At 38.7% G+C, this 15,903-nt stretch overlaps 1 protein-coding gene across 1 annotated transcript; it reads right to left on the bottom strand.

Moving 5' to 3' along the window:
• Window positions 1–7,730: 7,730 nt before the first annotated feature.
• LOC110048710 (DCN1-like protein 4) lies at window positions 7,731–15,903 on the bottom strand. Its single transcript, XM_089273632.1, has 9 exons — window positions 15,804–15,903; window positions 14,286–14,406; window positions 13,484–13,566; window positions 12,460–12,536; window positions 11,478–11,569; window positions 11,159–11,267; window positions 10,626–10,730; window positions 9,738–9,840; window positions 7,731–8,765 (listed from the first exon to the last, which is right to left on the bottom strand). Exons 2-9 carry the CDS (start codon window positions 14,363–14,365, stop codon window positions 8,695–8,697), a joined length of 720 nt encoding a protein of 239 aa, XP_089129758.1. The 5' UTR covers window positions 14,366–14,406; window positions 15,804–15,903; the 3' UTR covers window positions 7,731–8,694.

Below are 15,903 nucleotides of genomic sequence, written 5' to 3'. Positions count from 1 at the left end.
AAGTCTATGGATTTGGATAGTGCTTGGGTGAGAGATTTCACCCATATCAACGTTCTTTTCTCTAGTAAGTTCTCGCGCGTTTAGAGATGCGCCCCACTCGCGGTTTTGGTGTCTGGATCTCAAACTAAGGTTACTCGAGTTTCTAAAGATGCTAGATTTAGCCCTTTTTCAAATCTGCATACCTGTATTTCACTTGTGGTATTCTGTTGCTCTATGCAATGCTTGGGTTGGACATTTTCGCTCATTTATGTTTTCATTCTCTCGCGCGTTTACGCGCGTTTAGAGATGCACCACACTCGCGATTTCGGTGTCTGCATCTCAAACTATACTTACTGTGCCTTTTTAAGATGCTAGATTTGGCCCTTTCTCAAATCTACACACCTGCATTTCACTTGTTGTAGTCTGTCGCTTTGGACAATGCTGGGGTTGGAGATTCTTGCCCATATCAACTTTCCTTTCTCTCGTAAGTTCTCGTGCGTTTGGAGATGCGCCACACTCGCGTTTTAGGGGATCTTAACCAAAGCTTAATTAATTTTTTTTAAGATGCTACTTTCAGCCCTTCCCCAAATCTACACACGTGTATTTCACTTATGGAAGTCTTTCGATTTGGGCAGTGCGTGGGTGAGAGATTCCCGCCTTTATGAACTTTCTTTTTTCTTGTAAGTTTTCGCGACTTTAGAGGTGCGACACACTCACGATTTCGGTGTTGGCATCTCAAACTATGCTTACTGGACTTTTTTAAGATGCTAGATTTGACCCTTTCTCAAATCTACACACGAGTATTTCACTTGTGGAGCTCAATTAATTTGGACAGTGTTTGGGTTGGAGTTTCTAGACCATATCAACTTTCTTTTCTCTTGTAAGTTCTCGCGCGTTTAGAGATACACCACACTCGCGATTTACGTGCGTGGATCCCAACCAATGCTTACTTAATTTTTAAAGATGCTACTTTTAGCCCTCCTCCAAATCTACACACGTGTATTTCACTTGTGGAAGTCTATCGATTTGAAGAGTGCTTGGGTGACAGATTCTCGCCCATATCAACTTTCTTTTCTCTGGTAAGTTCTCGCGCGTTTAGGGATGCACCACACTCGCGTTTTAGGTGCAGGGGTCCCAACCAATGCTTACCTAACTTTTTAAAGATGCTACTTTACCCTCCCCCAAATTTACACACGTGTATTTCACATGTAAAAGTCTATCGATTTAGACAGTGTTTGGGTTGGAGATTCTCGCCCATATAAACTTTCTTTTCTGTCCTAAGTTCTCGCGCGTTTAGAGTTACGCCACACTCGCGTTATAGTTGCGGAGATCCCCACCAATGCTTACCTAACATTTTAAAGATGCTACTTTTAGCTCTCCCCCAAATCTACACACGTGTATTTCACTTGTGGACGGCTATCGATTTGAACAGTTCTTGGGTGAGAGATTCTCGCCCACATCGACTTTCTTTTCTGTTGTAAGTTCTCGCGCGTTTAGAGATGCGCCACACTCGCGTTTTAGGTGCCGGGATCCCAACCAATGCTTACCTAACTTTTTAAAGATGCTACCTTTTAGCCCTTCCTCAAATCTACACACGTGTATTTAACTTGTGGAAGTCTATCGATTTGGAAAGTGCTTGGGTAAGAGATTCTCGCCTAGATTAACTTTCTTTTCTCTAGTAAGTTCTCGCGCGTTTAGAGATGCGTCGCACTCGCCGTTTTGGTGTCGGAATCTCAAACTATGCTTTTTGGACTTGTTAAAGATGCTAGATTTGGCCCTTTCTCAAATCTACACACGTGTATTTCACTTGTGGTAGTCTGTCGGTTTGGACAATGCTTGGGGTAGAGATTCTCGCCCATTTATATTTTTTTTCACTCGCGTGTTTTCGCGCATTTAGGGATGCGCCACATTCGTGATTTCGGTGTGGGCGTCTTAAAATATGCTTACTGGACGTTTTGAAGATGCTAGATTTAGCCCTTTCTTAAATCTGCACAAGTGTATTTAACTTGTAGAAGTCTATTGATTTGGACAGTGCTTGGGTGAGAGATTGTCGCCGATATCAACTTTCTTTTCTCTAGTAAGTTCTCGCGCGTTTAGAGATGCGCTACACTCGCGTTATTGGTGCGGAGATCCCCGCCAATGCTTACCTGACATTTTAAAGATGCTACTTTTAGCCCTCTACCAAATCTACACACGTGTATTTCACTTGTGGAAGCCTATTGATTTGGACAGTGCTTGGGTGAAAGATTCTCGCCCATATCAACTTTCCTTTCTCTCGTAAGTTCTCGCGCGTTTAGAGATGCGCCACACTAGCGATTTCGGTGTCGGCATCTCAAACTATGCTTTCTGGACTTTTTCAAAATGCTAGATTTGGCCTTTTGTCAAATGTACACACGTGTATTTCACTTGTGGAACTCAATCAATTTGGACAGTGTTTGGGTTGGAGATTCTAGACCATATAAACTTTCTTTTCTCTTGTAAGTTCTCGTGTGTTTAGAGATGCGCCACACTCGCGTTTTAGGTGCGTGGATCCCAACCAATGCTTACCTCACTTTTTAAACATGCTACTTGAGCCCTCCCTCAAATTTACACACTTGTATTTCACTTGTAGAAGTCTTTTGATTTGAACAGTACTTGGGTGAAAGTTTCTTGCCCATATCAACTTTCTTTTCTCTCCTAAATTCTTGCGCGTTTAGAGATGCGCCCTACTCGCCTTTTAGGTGTGGGGATCTTAACCAATGCTTACTTAACGTTTTAAAAACGCTACTTTTAGCCCTTCCCCAAATCTACACACGTGTATTTCACTTGTGGAAGTCTATCGATTTCGACAGTGCTTGGGTGAGAGATTCTCGCCCATAGCAGCTTTCTTTTCTCTCGTAAGTTCTCGCGCGTTTAGAGATGCGCCACACTCGCGTTTTAGGTGCCGGGATCCCAACCAATGCTTACCTAGCTTTTTAAAGATGCTACCGTTTAGCCCTCCCTCGAATCTACACACGTGTATTTCACTTGTGGAAGTCTATTGATTTGGAAAGTGCTTGGGTAAGAGATTCTCGCCTATATTAACTTCCTTTTCTCTAGTAAGTTCTCGCGCGTTTAGAGATGCGTCGCACTCGCCGTTTTGGTGTCGGGATCTCAAACTATGCTTTTTGGACTTGTTAAAGATGCTAGATTTGGCCCTTTCTCAAATCTACACACGTGTATTTCACTTGTGGTAGTCTGTCGGTTTGGACAATGCTTGGGGTGGAGATTCTCGCCCATTTATATTATTTTCTCTCGCCTGTTTTCGCGCGTTTAGAGATGCGCTACAGTCTTGACCTCGGTGTCCGCATCTCAAACTATGCTTAGTGGACTTTTTGAAGATTTTAGATTTGGCCTTATCTCAAATCTACACACATGTATTTCACTTGTGGAAGTCTATCGATTTGGACAGTGTTTGGGTTAAAGATGTTCGCCATTTATATCTGTTGTTCACTCGCGTGTTTTTGCGCGTTTAGCAATGCGGCAAACTCGCGTTTTTGGTGTGGGGATCACAAACTCTGCTCACGGAGTCTTTAAAAATGCTAGTTTTGGCACTCCCCCAAAATCTACACAAACGTGTTTCACTTGTAAAACTCTATCGATTTGCACAGTGCTTAGGTTTAGGTTTGAGATTCTCGCCCATATCAACTTTGTTTTCTCTCGTAAGTTCTCGCGCGTTTAGAGATGCGCCACATTCGCGTTTCAGGTACGGGAATCCGAACCAATACTTACCTATTTTTTTAAAGATGCATCTTTTAGCCCTCCCTTAAATCTACACACGTGCATTTAACTTGTGAAGTCTATCGATTTGGACAAAGTTTGGGTTGGAGATTCTCGCTCATATCAACTTTCCTTTCTCTCGTACGTTCTCGCGCGTTTAGAGATGCGCCACACTCGCGTTTTAGGCGCAGGAATCCCAACCAATGCTCACGTAAACTTTTAAAGATGCCACTTTTAGCCCTGCTTCAAATGTACCCACGTGTTTTTCACTTGTAAAAGTCTAATTTTTTTTTTGGACAGTGCTTGGGTGAGAGATTCTCGCCCATATCGCCATTTCTTTAGTAAGTTCTCGCGCGTTTAGAGATGCGCCCCACACACGGTTTTGGTGTCGGGATCTCAAACTAAGGTTACACGACTTTGTAAAGATGCTAGATTTAGCCCATTCTCAAATCTGCACACGTGTATTTCACTTGTGGTATATATAATATATTCTGTTGCTTTGGGCAATGCTTGGGTTGGAGATTCTCGCCCATTTATATTTTTATTCTCTCGCGTGTTTTCGGCGTTTAGAGACGCTCCACACTCGTGATTTCGGTGTCGGCATCTCAAACTATGCTTACTGGACTTTTTAAAGATGCTAGATTTGGCCCTTTCTCAAATCTACACACGTGTATTTCACTTGTAATAGTTTGCCGCTTTGGACAATGCTTGGGTTGAATATTCTGTACCCATATCAACTTTCTTTTCTCTGGTAAGTTCTCGCGTGTTTAGAAATGCGCCTCACTCCCGATTTTGATGTCGGAATGTCAAACTATGCTTACTGGACTTTTTGAAGTTGCTAGATTTGGCCCTTTTTCAATTCTTGCGCGTTTAGAGATGCGCCACACTCGCGTTTTAGGGGATCTTAACCAAAGCTTAATTAATTTTTTTTAAGATGCTACTTTCAGCCCTTCCCCAAATCTACACACGTGTATTTCACTTATGGAAGTCTTTCGATTTGGGCAGTGCGTGGGTGAGAGATTCCCGCCTTTATGAACTTTCTTTTATCTTGTAAGTTTTCGCGACTTTAGAGGTGCGACACACTCACGATTTCGGTGTTGGCATTTCAAACTATGCTTACTGGACTTTTTGAAGATGCTAGATTTGGCCCTTTCTCAAATCTACACACGTATATTTTACTTGTCGAAGTCTACCGATTTGGACAGTGTTTGGGTAGGATATTCCAGTCCATACCAACCTTCTTTTCTCTCGTAAGTTCTAGCGCGTTTAGACATGCGCCATCCTCGCGTTTTAGGTACGGGGATCCCCACCTATGCTTACCTAACTTTTTAAAGATGCTACTTTTAGCCCTCCCCCAAATCTACACACGTGTATTTCACTTGTGGAAGTCTATCGATTTCGACAGTGCTTGGGTGAGAGATTCTTGCCGATACCAACTTTTTTTTATCTTGTAAATTCTCGCGCGTTTAGGGATGCGCCACACTCGCGTTTTAGGTGCGGGAATTACAACCAATGCTTACCTAACTTTTTAAAGATCCTACTTTTAGTGCCCCCCCCCCCCCCCCTGTCTACAAACATGTACTTCACTTGTGGAAGTCTATTGATTTGGAGATTGCTTGGGTTAGAAATTCTCGCCCATATCAACTTTCTTTTCTCTAGTACGTTCTAGCTTGTTTAGAGATGCGCCACACGCGGTTTTGGTGTCGGGATTTCAAAGTATGCTTACTGGACTTTTTAAAGACGTTAGGTTTGGCAGTTTCTCAAATCTACACATGTGTATTTCACTGGTGGTAGTCTGTCGCTTTGGACAATGCTTGGGTTGGAGATTCTCGCCCATTTATATTTTTTCTCTCGCGTATTTTCGCGCGTTTAGAGATTCGCCAAACTCGCGATTTCGGTGTCGGCATCTAAAACTATGCTTACTGGACTTTTTATAGATGCTAGATTTGGCCCTTTCTCAAATCTACACATGTGTATTTTACTTGTGGAAGTCTATCGATTTGGACAGTGCTCAAAGTCGCCGAGACCGGGCTGCGCGTAGCGTGATTTTTACCAACTTTGGGTCGATTTCAAGGAACTTGGCCGATATTTGCGAGTCCCAGGGACTCTAAACTAATTCGACAAAAAGCCCTAGTAGTAAAAAGATATAAATGGGCGAGAATCTTTAACCCAGACAGCGAGAACTTACTAGCGAAAAGAAAATTGAACAAGGCGAAAATCTCTTACCCAAGCACTGTCCAAATCAATAGACTTCCACAAGTAAAATACACATGTGTAGATTTCGGGGAGGGCTAAAAGTAGCATCTTAGAAAAGTTAAGGAAGTATTGGTTAACATCCCCGCACCTAAAACGCGAGTGTGGCGCATCTCTAAACGCGCGAGAACTTACGAGAGAAAAGAAAGTTGATAGGGGCAAGAACCTCTCACCCAAGCACTTTCTAAATGGATAGACTTCCACAAGTGAAATACACGTCTTAGACCCAATTTACCCGTTACACGAAATTTACGACTTAGACGAATTTTACGACTAACACGAAATTTACGCCTCAAACAAAATTTACCTCTTAGACGAAATTTACGATTTGGACGAAATTCACGGCTTTGACAAAATTTACCCCTTAGATAAAAGTTACGACTTAGACGAAATTTTCGACTTGTACGAAGTTTCCCTCTTAGACGAAATTTACCTCTTAAACGAAGTTTACCACTTAGACGAAATTTACGACTTACACGAAATTTACCCCTTAAATGAAAATTACGACTTAGACGAAATTTACGACTTAGACAAAATTTACGATTTAGACGAAATTTACGGCTTAGACTAAATTTACGAGTTAGACGAAATTTACGACTTAGACGAAATTAACCCCTTAGATGAAATTTACGACATATACGAAATTTACCTCTTAGACGAAATTTACCTCTTAGACAAAGTTTACCACTTAGGCGAAATTTAACTATTAGACGAAGTTTACCACTTATATGAAATTTACGACTAAGACGAAATTTACCCATTAGACGAAATTCACTCGTTAGACGAAATTTACGACTTAGACGAAGTTTCCCTCTTAGACGAAATTTACGACTTAGACGAAATTACCCCTAGGGTGAAATTTACGACTTAGACGAAATTTACTCTTTAGATGAAATTTACGACTTAGACGAAATTTACCTCGTAGACGAAATTTACCTATTAGACGAAATTTACCTCTGAGAGGAAATTTACCTGTTAGACGAAGTTTACCACTTAGACGAAATTTACGACTTAGACGAAATTTACCACTTAGATGAAATTTACGACTTAGACGAAATTTACGAATTAGATGAAGCCAAAATGAAGCCAGGATGAAGCTTACCTCTTAGGCGAAATTTACCTCTTAGACGATGGTTAGATGAAATTTACGTTTCAGACAAAATTTACCCTCTTAGACGAAATTACCCCTAGGGTGAAATTTACGACTTAGACGAAATTTACTCTTTAGATGAAATTTACGACTTAGACAAAATTTACCTCGTAGACGAAATTTACCTATTGGACGAAATTTACCTCTGAGAGGAAATTTACCTGTTAGACGAAGTTTACCACTTAGACGAAATTTACGACTTAGACGAAATTTACCACTTAGATGAAATTTACGACTTAGACGAAATTTACGAATTAGATGAAGCCAAAATGAAGCCAGGATGAAGCTTACCTCTTAGGCGAAATTTACCTCTTAGACGATGGTTAGATGAAATTTACGTTTCAGACAAAATTTACCCTCTTAAACGAAATTTACGACTTAGACGAAATTTACCCCTAAGGTGAAATTTACGACTTTCACGAAATTTAGCCCAACTGTGGGACCTTTTAAGGCTGACCACCCCAACAGTTACCAAATCCGCTTTTTTAACCCTTAAAAGGTACGACGCGCATCCCCGTCCTTTTTACATGGGAGTCCCATTGGGTTGTATCTATCTCGTGAACCAACAAGTACATCCAAATGTGACATGCAATAAACTTGATCCACACAGTTTGGTTTAAACTGCTTTTTATTAATAAACTATGAACTACGATACCCTGAAAGCACCAAACAACTCCCTTGAGGCTTCATATTGCGCAAAATTAATGATTTTTATGATGCCACAATAGTTTTCCAATAAAAGGGAGAGAAGAACTGTAATAACAAAATTACAACACTGGAAAACTGAAGAACCAAATCAAGACAGCTTAAGACGATGCACATGACTGGTCAAGGGAAAAACTGTTGATCCGTTATCAAATTTTCAGAGAAAAATAAGTGATATCTTTACAAAAACGAAAATGTCAAGGTAATATAATTATTTGCAAAAAATCTCAGTATTTTCTTAGCCATTTTATTTTTCATGAAGTCATATCTTTACAACTTCAGGACTGCAATAACGCAGAGCTGTTTCTCCTTTAAAGGTAGGGGAAACACCATATCAGTACACTGTAAACTGAACAGGAGATGAAAAGGATGAAAATCAACAACAATTACATACTCTTGATGCATTACAAAATTCTCAGTAGCAACATTAAAAAATGTATGGCAATCCTTAGGGAGAATTAACATTTCAATCTCAGGGAAGAGAGATTAACAGGAGTTGAATGGTGCTTTCTCTCAGTCAGAACTTCACAGTGAAGTAAATCAAAAAAAAAAAAACGTTTTCTTGCATGTACAGCTTTTAGTCAGTATTTTTAGCTTGTCTTTTCTCCAGCTTTCTAGCAAAGCAATGGGCATTGCACGTAAAGTCAAACAATGGATGGTTCGAGCCATCTCATTGCATTGTTTGGTTATTTCATTCATGCCACTGTTGAAAAATTTGCAGTAACTGTGAGGACTCTTCAACGTAACATTTTTTGTAAGCAACATTCCTAGCCAATGGAAGTCCTTTCTTGCTATGATAGCTTGTAAAGTCCATGGTCTGCATGTTGCATAATACTTTTTGTAGTAAAACTTGATTCTGACAAAGTTAGTCAAGCTGACGAAGATTTGGGAGGGTATTTCTGTCTGTACCACACAACAAATTCATCCATGAGAACTGGCCCTGAGAAACGATCAATGATCAACAATGAAGAAAACATGTCAGTTTCAAAAATAATTAAGTGAGGGAACAACAAAACAGGAAGCTAAAATATGACAGTAAATGAAAATGTTGCCTTTTTAGAGCTACTAATAGGACAAGCTGCATGTTGTATCTAGTGTTATTCTATTGGAAATGAACAAAACTTATGAAAAAAAAAAAAACTTAAAAAATTGAATGAATAAAAGTGTTGGAGCAAAGGAGAGGGTTATGAAAACAAGTGTACGCCTACTACCAAGCACCATGTGCAAAGGACTACTGCACCAAAATACAGATAACTCTGCATGTGTTGCATGCCTATAATGCTACTTATTACATGGCTACATCTTGCTCTGCGAGTAGGCCAGATGAACCAAATCCTGTGTTGTGATTGGCTACCTGAGCAGGCAAGATTGGCTGTCTTGCCCACCTAGGTTTTCATTACCTGCTGTTGTCTGGTCAAAATGGCATGACAATGGTCTTCAAACTTTTTTGGCATTGTGTTTATGAACCTCCACTGAGTCTAAACACACTCACCGGTAAAAAGAACTTAGGTGCATTTCCTTGGGAAAATCCAGGATTGGATTCTTAAATCCAAAAATGGATTTTGCATTTCTTTACTAAACAGATTAATTCTGGATCACTTGGACTATGGTCCATCAAAGGAACTGAATAATCCACTCTGGGCAAGGATTTTTCAGTTTCTTTGATGCACCATGATCTGAGTGATATTGGATTAATCTGTTCAGTAAAGGAATGCAAAATCCATTTCAGGATTTTAGAATCCAATCTTGAATTTTCCCACAGAAACACACCCTTAGCCAACATCCTGCCATCCTTAGAGTTGGTTAATAAATGATGTGTAACACTGAGTGACTGATCAAGGTTTTATGTGGTCAGAAAAGTCAGTCATGATCTGTCACAAGCTGGGAAAATAACAAGCAATTCAACACTTACAAGCACCATCTTCATCATAATTTGATAAGTCAGGGAGTATTGATCGGCTAAATTCCAAGACGTTACACCACTGGTCTCTGTTTAAAACTTTATATTTTGAATTCTGCAGATAAAGGAAAAAAAAAAAAATCACACATTGAAGAAAGAGTTACTAGAAGCAGGCCACCCTTGATCTGGTGTAATTCCTGACAATTTACTACAAACATAAATTATATATATTAATAATAACAATAACAATAACAATAACAATAACAGTAATAGTAACAGTAATAGCAATAGCAATAGCAATAGCAATAACAATAGTAATAGTAATAGTAATAGTAATAGTAATAGTAATAGTAATAGTAATAGTAATAGTAATATTAATAATAATAATAATAATAATAATAATAATAATATATTAATTTATTAACAATGTTCAGAGTGCTAAGTTCCAGCAACTGTTAGCAAATTATTTTATCATTTGAGTTGTTTGCCTGAGCACGAACCTAACGGGGGCGGGGGGGGGGGGGGGGGGGGTCCAGTTAAGGTAATGGGTGTTCAGTTCTCTCTAGGAAAAAATGATGGTGGCTGTACATTTCACCACAAGACCTTGCAAACCTAACAAAGCCCATAAAGCACAAAGAAAGCCATTTTTTTTGGCAATATTTGTCCCTGTACTAGCAACACTGTGCACACTAGGTTTGAAAGTTTTAGAACTTTTCTGTACATATTTATGAGCACTGTCAGTGTTTTCTTGTGCTACAAATTATGACTAAATGTACTACAGTAGTTACCATGTTTTTTCCTACAGAAGATTGCATGTACATGGTATCACAAGCTGTAACCTTTGAACACAAACACTGTGTGAATAAAGTTACCCTTATACCATTGTCCTTGATAACATACCCGTAAAAATTCTAAGAAATCATCTAGCAATGACCATGAACCATGGAGTAAGAGATTCATCATTGCCATGGCTGTATCTATTTCTAAAGTACGCTGGTCTTGATTCTGTGTGAAAGAAAATTGCAATTATTACTTGCTGGCATCTCTGGATAGTATGTAACATAACCAAGATTAAGGGTTCTGGGTGATGAAAATGAATGTTACGACTGAAGAAGTGTCGTCATATTAATCATTTGAATAACAATAATTATAATAATTATATAAATCTGAAGGCATTCCAGAATTAACAATTATAAAAGTGTTAACTTTAAAATATCTTCAGAATTACTTGTTTCTAAACCAGATAAAACCAGCCATTTAAATAAAAATCTGTCAGCAAATAGTGGTTATCTTCACCTCTCTCCCTCAACTCCCAATGCATTGTTGACATTGTTGATAATAAGGTACTGTGTAATATTTCAATAATTTTTCTTGTATTACAATCAGAACATCAACTTTGAAAATTATGCAAGCCAAAAAAAGTACAAACTTACTCTACAAAAGTCAAACGCATAGCGGTAGATCTTTTTAAAAGTTGCGCTGTCACTTGTTAACGACTTCAGGCCATTTAACTGTGCTTTAAGCTTGGCTGTTGAGTCACATCTAAAAAGAGAGATAAAGAACTTCAGTCTCCTGTATGATAATTATAAACATAATTTGACACAGAGAATGTAGAGACAGAAACAAAACAGCTGTAACCAGTTGTCGAAAGTGTCAATAATGGGATTATAAATCAGGGAATCACTGTCCCATGGATAAAATATTGTATATTAACATACATGTATTTGGTTTTAACACAAAGTAAATTCTTACTCTATTGAGAGCATCCCTTTGCTCCATTCATGAAAGGTAAAAAATCCCATTGTTGCTGCCTGTAGTTTCCATGCTATTACAAGCATAACGCTCTGCAAAGAAAAATCAATTACATGTACACGTAGTACACAGCGTAGCTTACAACATTATCATTGACACAATCATCATTGCAATGCCACTACATTTATGCATAGTTACATGTTTTGATAATATAGATAGGACCATGCGTGTGCTCTGATTGGTCAAAAACCCATGTTTCATTCGAGTATAAAACATAGAAAAAGCGTGTTTTATTGTTTTTCGCCACATTACCTCTAGAGATGGCAAAAAACATTTTCTTTAAAGAAATTTGTGATGGAGATCTCTGCGAAGCAGCAGAGAGTTTTGAAGACGAGGCATGTAGCACTTTAGTGGTATTAAATTGTGCCAGTTTGTTGATCTGTGTGCTTTGTTGTCTCTAGTGCGGTGTGTAAAATCTATACAATAAAGCAAATGACGAAGCCTAAGCTGTGTATTACACTGTGACAAAACACTCTGGACATTTGAAATGTCCGTCATGTTTTACCACGGTGTAATACACGGCTTAGGCTTCTTTATTAATTTTGTTAATAATAATTTGTATGTTGGTCATCAGTGGCACTTTTCTCTGTCACCAAATGTATGTATGCAGTAATAATTGGCTAAAAGGAACTTACTAGCATCACTGCCTGATTCCATGTGGTGTACTTCTCAGAATTTTGCATGGGATAAGCCTACCATTTCTTAAAGTTTTTAGGCCTGTACTGTTTTGTGTTGCTAGTGAAAACCAGGCTATCATTTATGGAAAATGGCAAAAATCCAAAGGATCCTACATAACTATGACATCCATCCCCAAAATCTGGAAACCTCATAATTTGACACAAAAACTACAGGATCATTTTCAATTCTATGAAATGCAACACTCTCCCAAATGCAATGAACAAATTAATATAAGAATTCTTACATCTTCTGGATCTACCCCAAGATCCTTGCAGAGTTTTTCAACTCCCTCAGGTCCAATTGTATCTGGTTCATCTTGACCTGTAAACATTACAAGGAAACATTGTGCAGCGTAAAACACGGTTTACATATCAAATCTATATCAATCTTTCGCATCCATCTTTTAACTAACAGTATTCTTGTCAATTTTGGTTTGTTTTGGCATGTTGGTGTGTTCTATCTCCAGAAGGGTGGGAAAGGGGGGTACTTCCAGAAAAGTTGGGCGGGGATGTGCGGCCCACTTCCCAACACTCTTACCCTATTTATGACCAAAATCTCCTTTTTTTGCTACCTTATTTATGACCCAACCAAAAATTTGATAGCCTATTCATGACCGTTGCAGCTGACACAGTTGCCCTAAACATAAGTTATGAAGGGCTTTTGTTGATGGTCTTACTGATAATGATGAGAAAGTAGCTTCTTCTAAGAAACATACCCAATTCAAGACCAGAGTGCAAAAACCATACCCTATTTATAACCAAAAATGGCCAAAACTGATACCCTATTTATTACCAAAACACCTGAAAAACCCTACCCTTTAGGATCACACATACCTATGTAACCCATATAAGGGAGTAGCCCCCTCCCCTCCCCGAGGTTCTATTTCATGTATACCACCATTTGAATATTCCCTTTGATTTGAAAGTTACTTGTGAGGTCCAGCCCAGTTCACACTACCGGTAATCGCGATAAATTTGAAAAATAAAGCAACTTTTTTCCTCCAGGTTTGGCCTCCCTCCACGCTAAAACAGTCCCAGAAATGCTTAATGATGGGGCATGAATTCATTACTTGATCCAGCGTGACTTTGTTCAAAATGTTCAAAAAGTTACTTTTGTTGGTGGCTGAAATGCATTTTGGTGTGAACAGAAGATCAACCAGGACAAAAAAGGGTTCAATATCCCAACAAGCTATCTGAATGGGAAAGCTTGTTCATTTATACACATGTACATGTAGAATATTATGAAACAATACTAAAGTACCAAAATACCTGCATAGTGTTCAAACCATGCTCGACATCTCCTTAGTGAGAAGGGTTTCCCCAGCTCATCAGTTATAGTTTGCTGCTTTATGCTATAAATTAAAGAATTCACAGAATTTGATATTATGCATGATTATATTAATGTTATGCATATATTGTATTTCTCTCCCACTTCCTGTCTTTTTCAAAATTCTATTTCCTGCTCCCTTTTTTTCTTCCCCCCCCCCCCCCCCCCGGGTTACCCTGTGAGCAACTGGATTCTCCTACGTCAATGCTATACTGCAAACATAGTAGTACCCCTGGGTTTTCATACCAACCCCCCAAAACCTGCCCACCATACTATAAAATTAATTTTTTTGTGAACAGCTTTCTTTGTTTACAAGGCTCATAGAGGAACATACATATCAGGGGTCACCCCATAACTTTTGAGGGTGTGATCTTAGCAGATATGACTTTCTTTTGCCCAAGAGAAGTGGAAGTAAAGTATGATTAAAACTACTTAAAGATCATGATAAATTACAGTGAAATCCCATAATTATGCTTATCTGATGCACTTGTTTGGCCCCTCTACAAAAAAAAAAAAAATAGCAGAAATTTATCCTCTTAATTTTTCAAACCAATTTCTGTTCGGTTCAAAAAAATTGGAATTCAGCTGTATTATACAAAGACCAGTGGCAGATCTAAGGTAACAACCTATGGCTCCCTCTGATTCCCAAAAAAAAATCACTCCTGCTCCTTTTTTTAGCACTTCAGGATTAGCCACTTAAGAATCAACCTTCTACTGAACCTACAAATATTTGATTGTTAAGACCTTGTCAAACAGTCCTCCTTCTGTTTCTTCAGCTTGGTTTCTTCTCTTGTAGCTGCTTTTCTTTTTCGCCTTGGTGGCATATCTTTTAGATTGGTCTCTGAACTGGCACTACTAGATCTCACTGTAGAATGAAAGATCAACAAAGCTAGAAGTCAGTTTATTGAAACTTGAATCCTTAAATGTTACTAAAAGTCTAAACACATTACTGTCATACAAAGGAGAAGTTATATACCTATGGTAAAAATGGCAATCTTGGAGATCAATCACCAAATGAACTGGTCGTAGAATGAAACTGTCTCTGGGTCTCAATTTTTTGCAACGCTAAGGAAGTCTCAAAGTCCCTTGATATATTGAACTCTCAAATTTCTACCAAGGAAAGGCTAATCCTAAATTCTCCTAAATTGTCTGAACTCCACAAAATGTACCACTGCATCATTTTGGCGTTAGAAAAAAACAGCTAGCTTGTTCTAGGGTATTGTGACGTAGTGTTACAGTTGAATTGCAGTTCAGATAGCCTCAGCCTCATAAGAAAAGTGCTAGTCTCCTCATTTCGCATTACTACTATTTATTCTTAAATATTATGATTGAAACACTTTAATGAAATAGGCTTCATAATGATTTCAGAATATGACAAAATGTTTCTTTCATATTCAACAATGCTATCATCCTTGAAGACCCAAGGGCAGTTAGACACTTCAGTTTTTTCTCAATTTATTTCCTCCTGGCCCAACTAACTGCCCCTGGGTTTTGGAGGAGGCAATGGTATATGATTATAAAAATTCCTACAGGAAGATGTGGAAGATAAAACAGTGTCTGAAATCTTAACCAAAACACTGAGCTGCATATTTTTCATTTGTTGCCAATGGTAAAGGTTGAATATAGAGAGTTTACCTTCAACAGATGAGAAGTCTAATGGCATAACTCTACAGTAAAATGGTAAGCTGCTTATATTAAGTTTATAGCTAGATGAAGGTACAAAGTGTAAAGTAGCAGATAAGCCAAGGCCTACATGTACACATAAGCTTATAAGCAACGAAGAGGAGTGGGTTTGTGAAGCTATAAACTAAAATAAAACGGGAAAACAAGGGGAAAATTACACTAAACCATACCTACGAAGTTAATGAAAACAATTCTAAGATGACTGCGTCAGATCTATTATGCGAGGAACGCAAAAGCACTCAGGATGGAACGAAAACAGCACTGTACTAACACTTCCATTGAAAACCCGTTCCTTTTGACTAAATTACTGTCTTCCACTCTTTGCTATTTATCCGTAGACACTTAAATCTGGCTTTTTATCTAACAGTTTCGCTCATAGTTTCACGAGTTCCACTTGGCCGGAAACGCGCTCAGGAAGGGGTCAACAGGCTAAAACTGTACTCTCCTGCAAAACATGGCGCATAGCCATCAAGTCTGCTGCTCGTTTTAGGGATAAAACACCAAATGTACCCCCAGACGGACGTTCAGGCCTTAACTATATACAACCTAACTTAAAGTTTCGCAAGATGAACTAAATACCTTGGACAGGGCATGAAAAACCTCCAAAATATCCACGCAGTATGTCCTTCTTTTATTCACTCTTCTCCCGGTAGACTTTGTAACCGCGCTTTTTGTTTGT

Source organism: Orbicella faveolata, unplaced genomic scaffold (genome assembly GCF_042242905.1).
Source record: "Orbicella faveolata isolate gen_17 unplaced genomic scaffold, um_ofav_v1 contig_35, whole genome shotgun sequence".
Taxonomy (NCBI): Eukaryota; Metazoa; Cnidaria; class Anthozoa; order Scleractinia; family Merulinidae; genus Orbicella; species Orbicella faveolata.
Note: the sequence above shows the minus strand (reverse complement) of the source record. Positions and strands in the feature narration are given on the sequence as shown.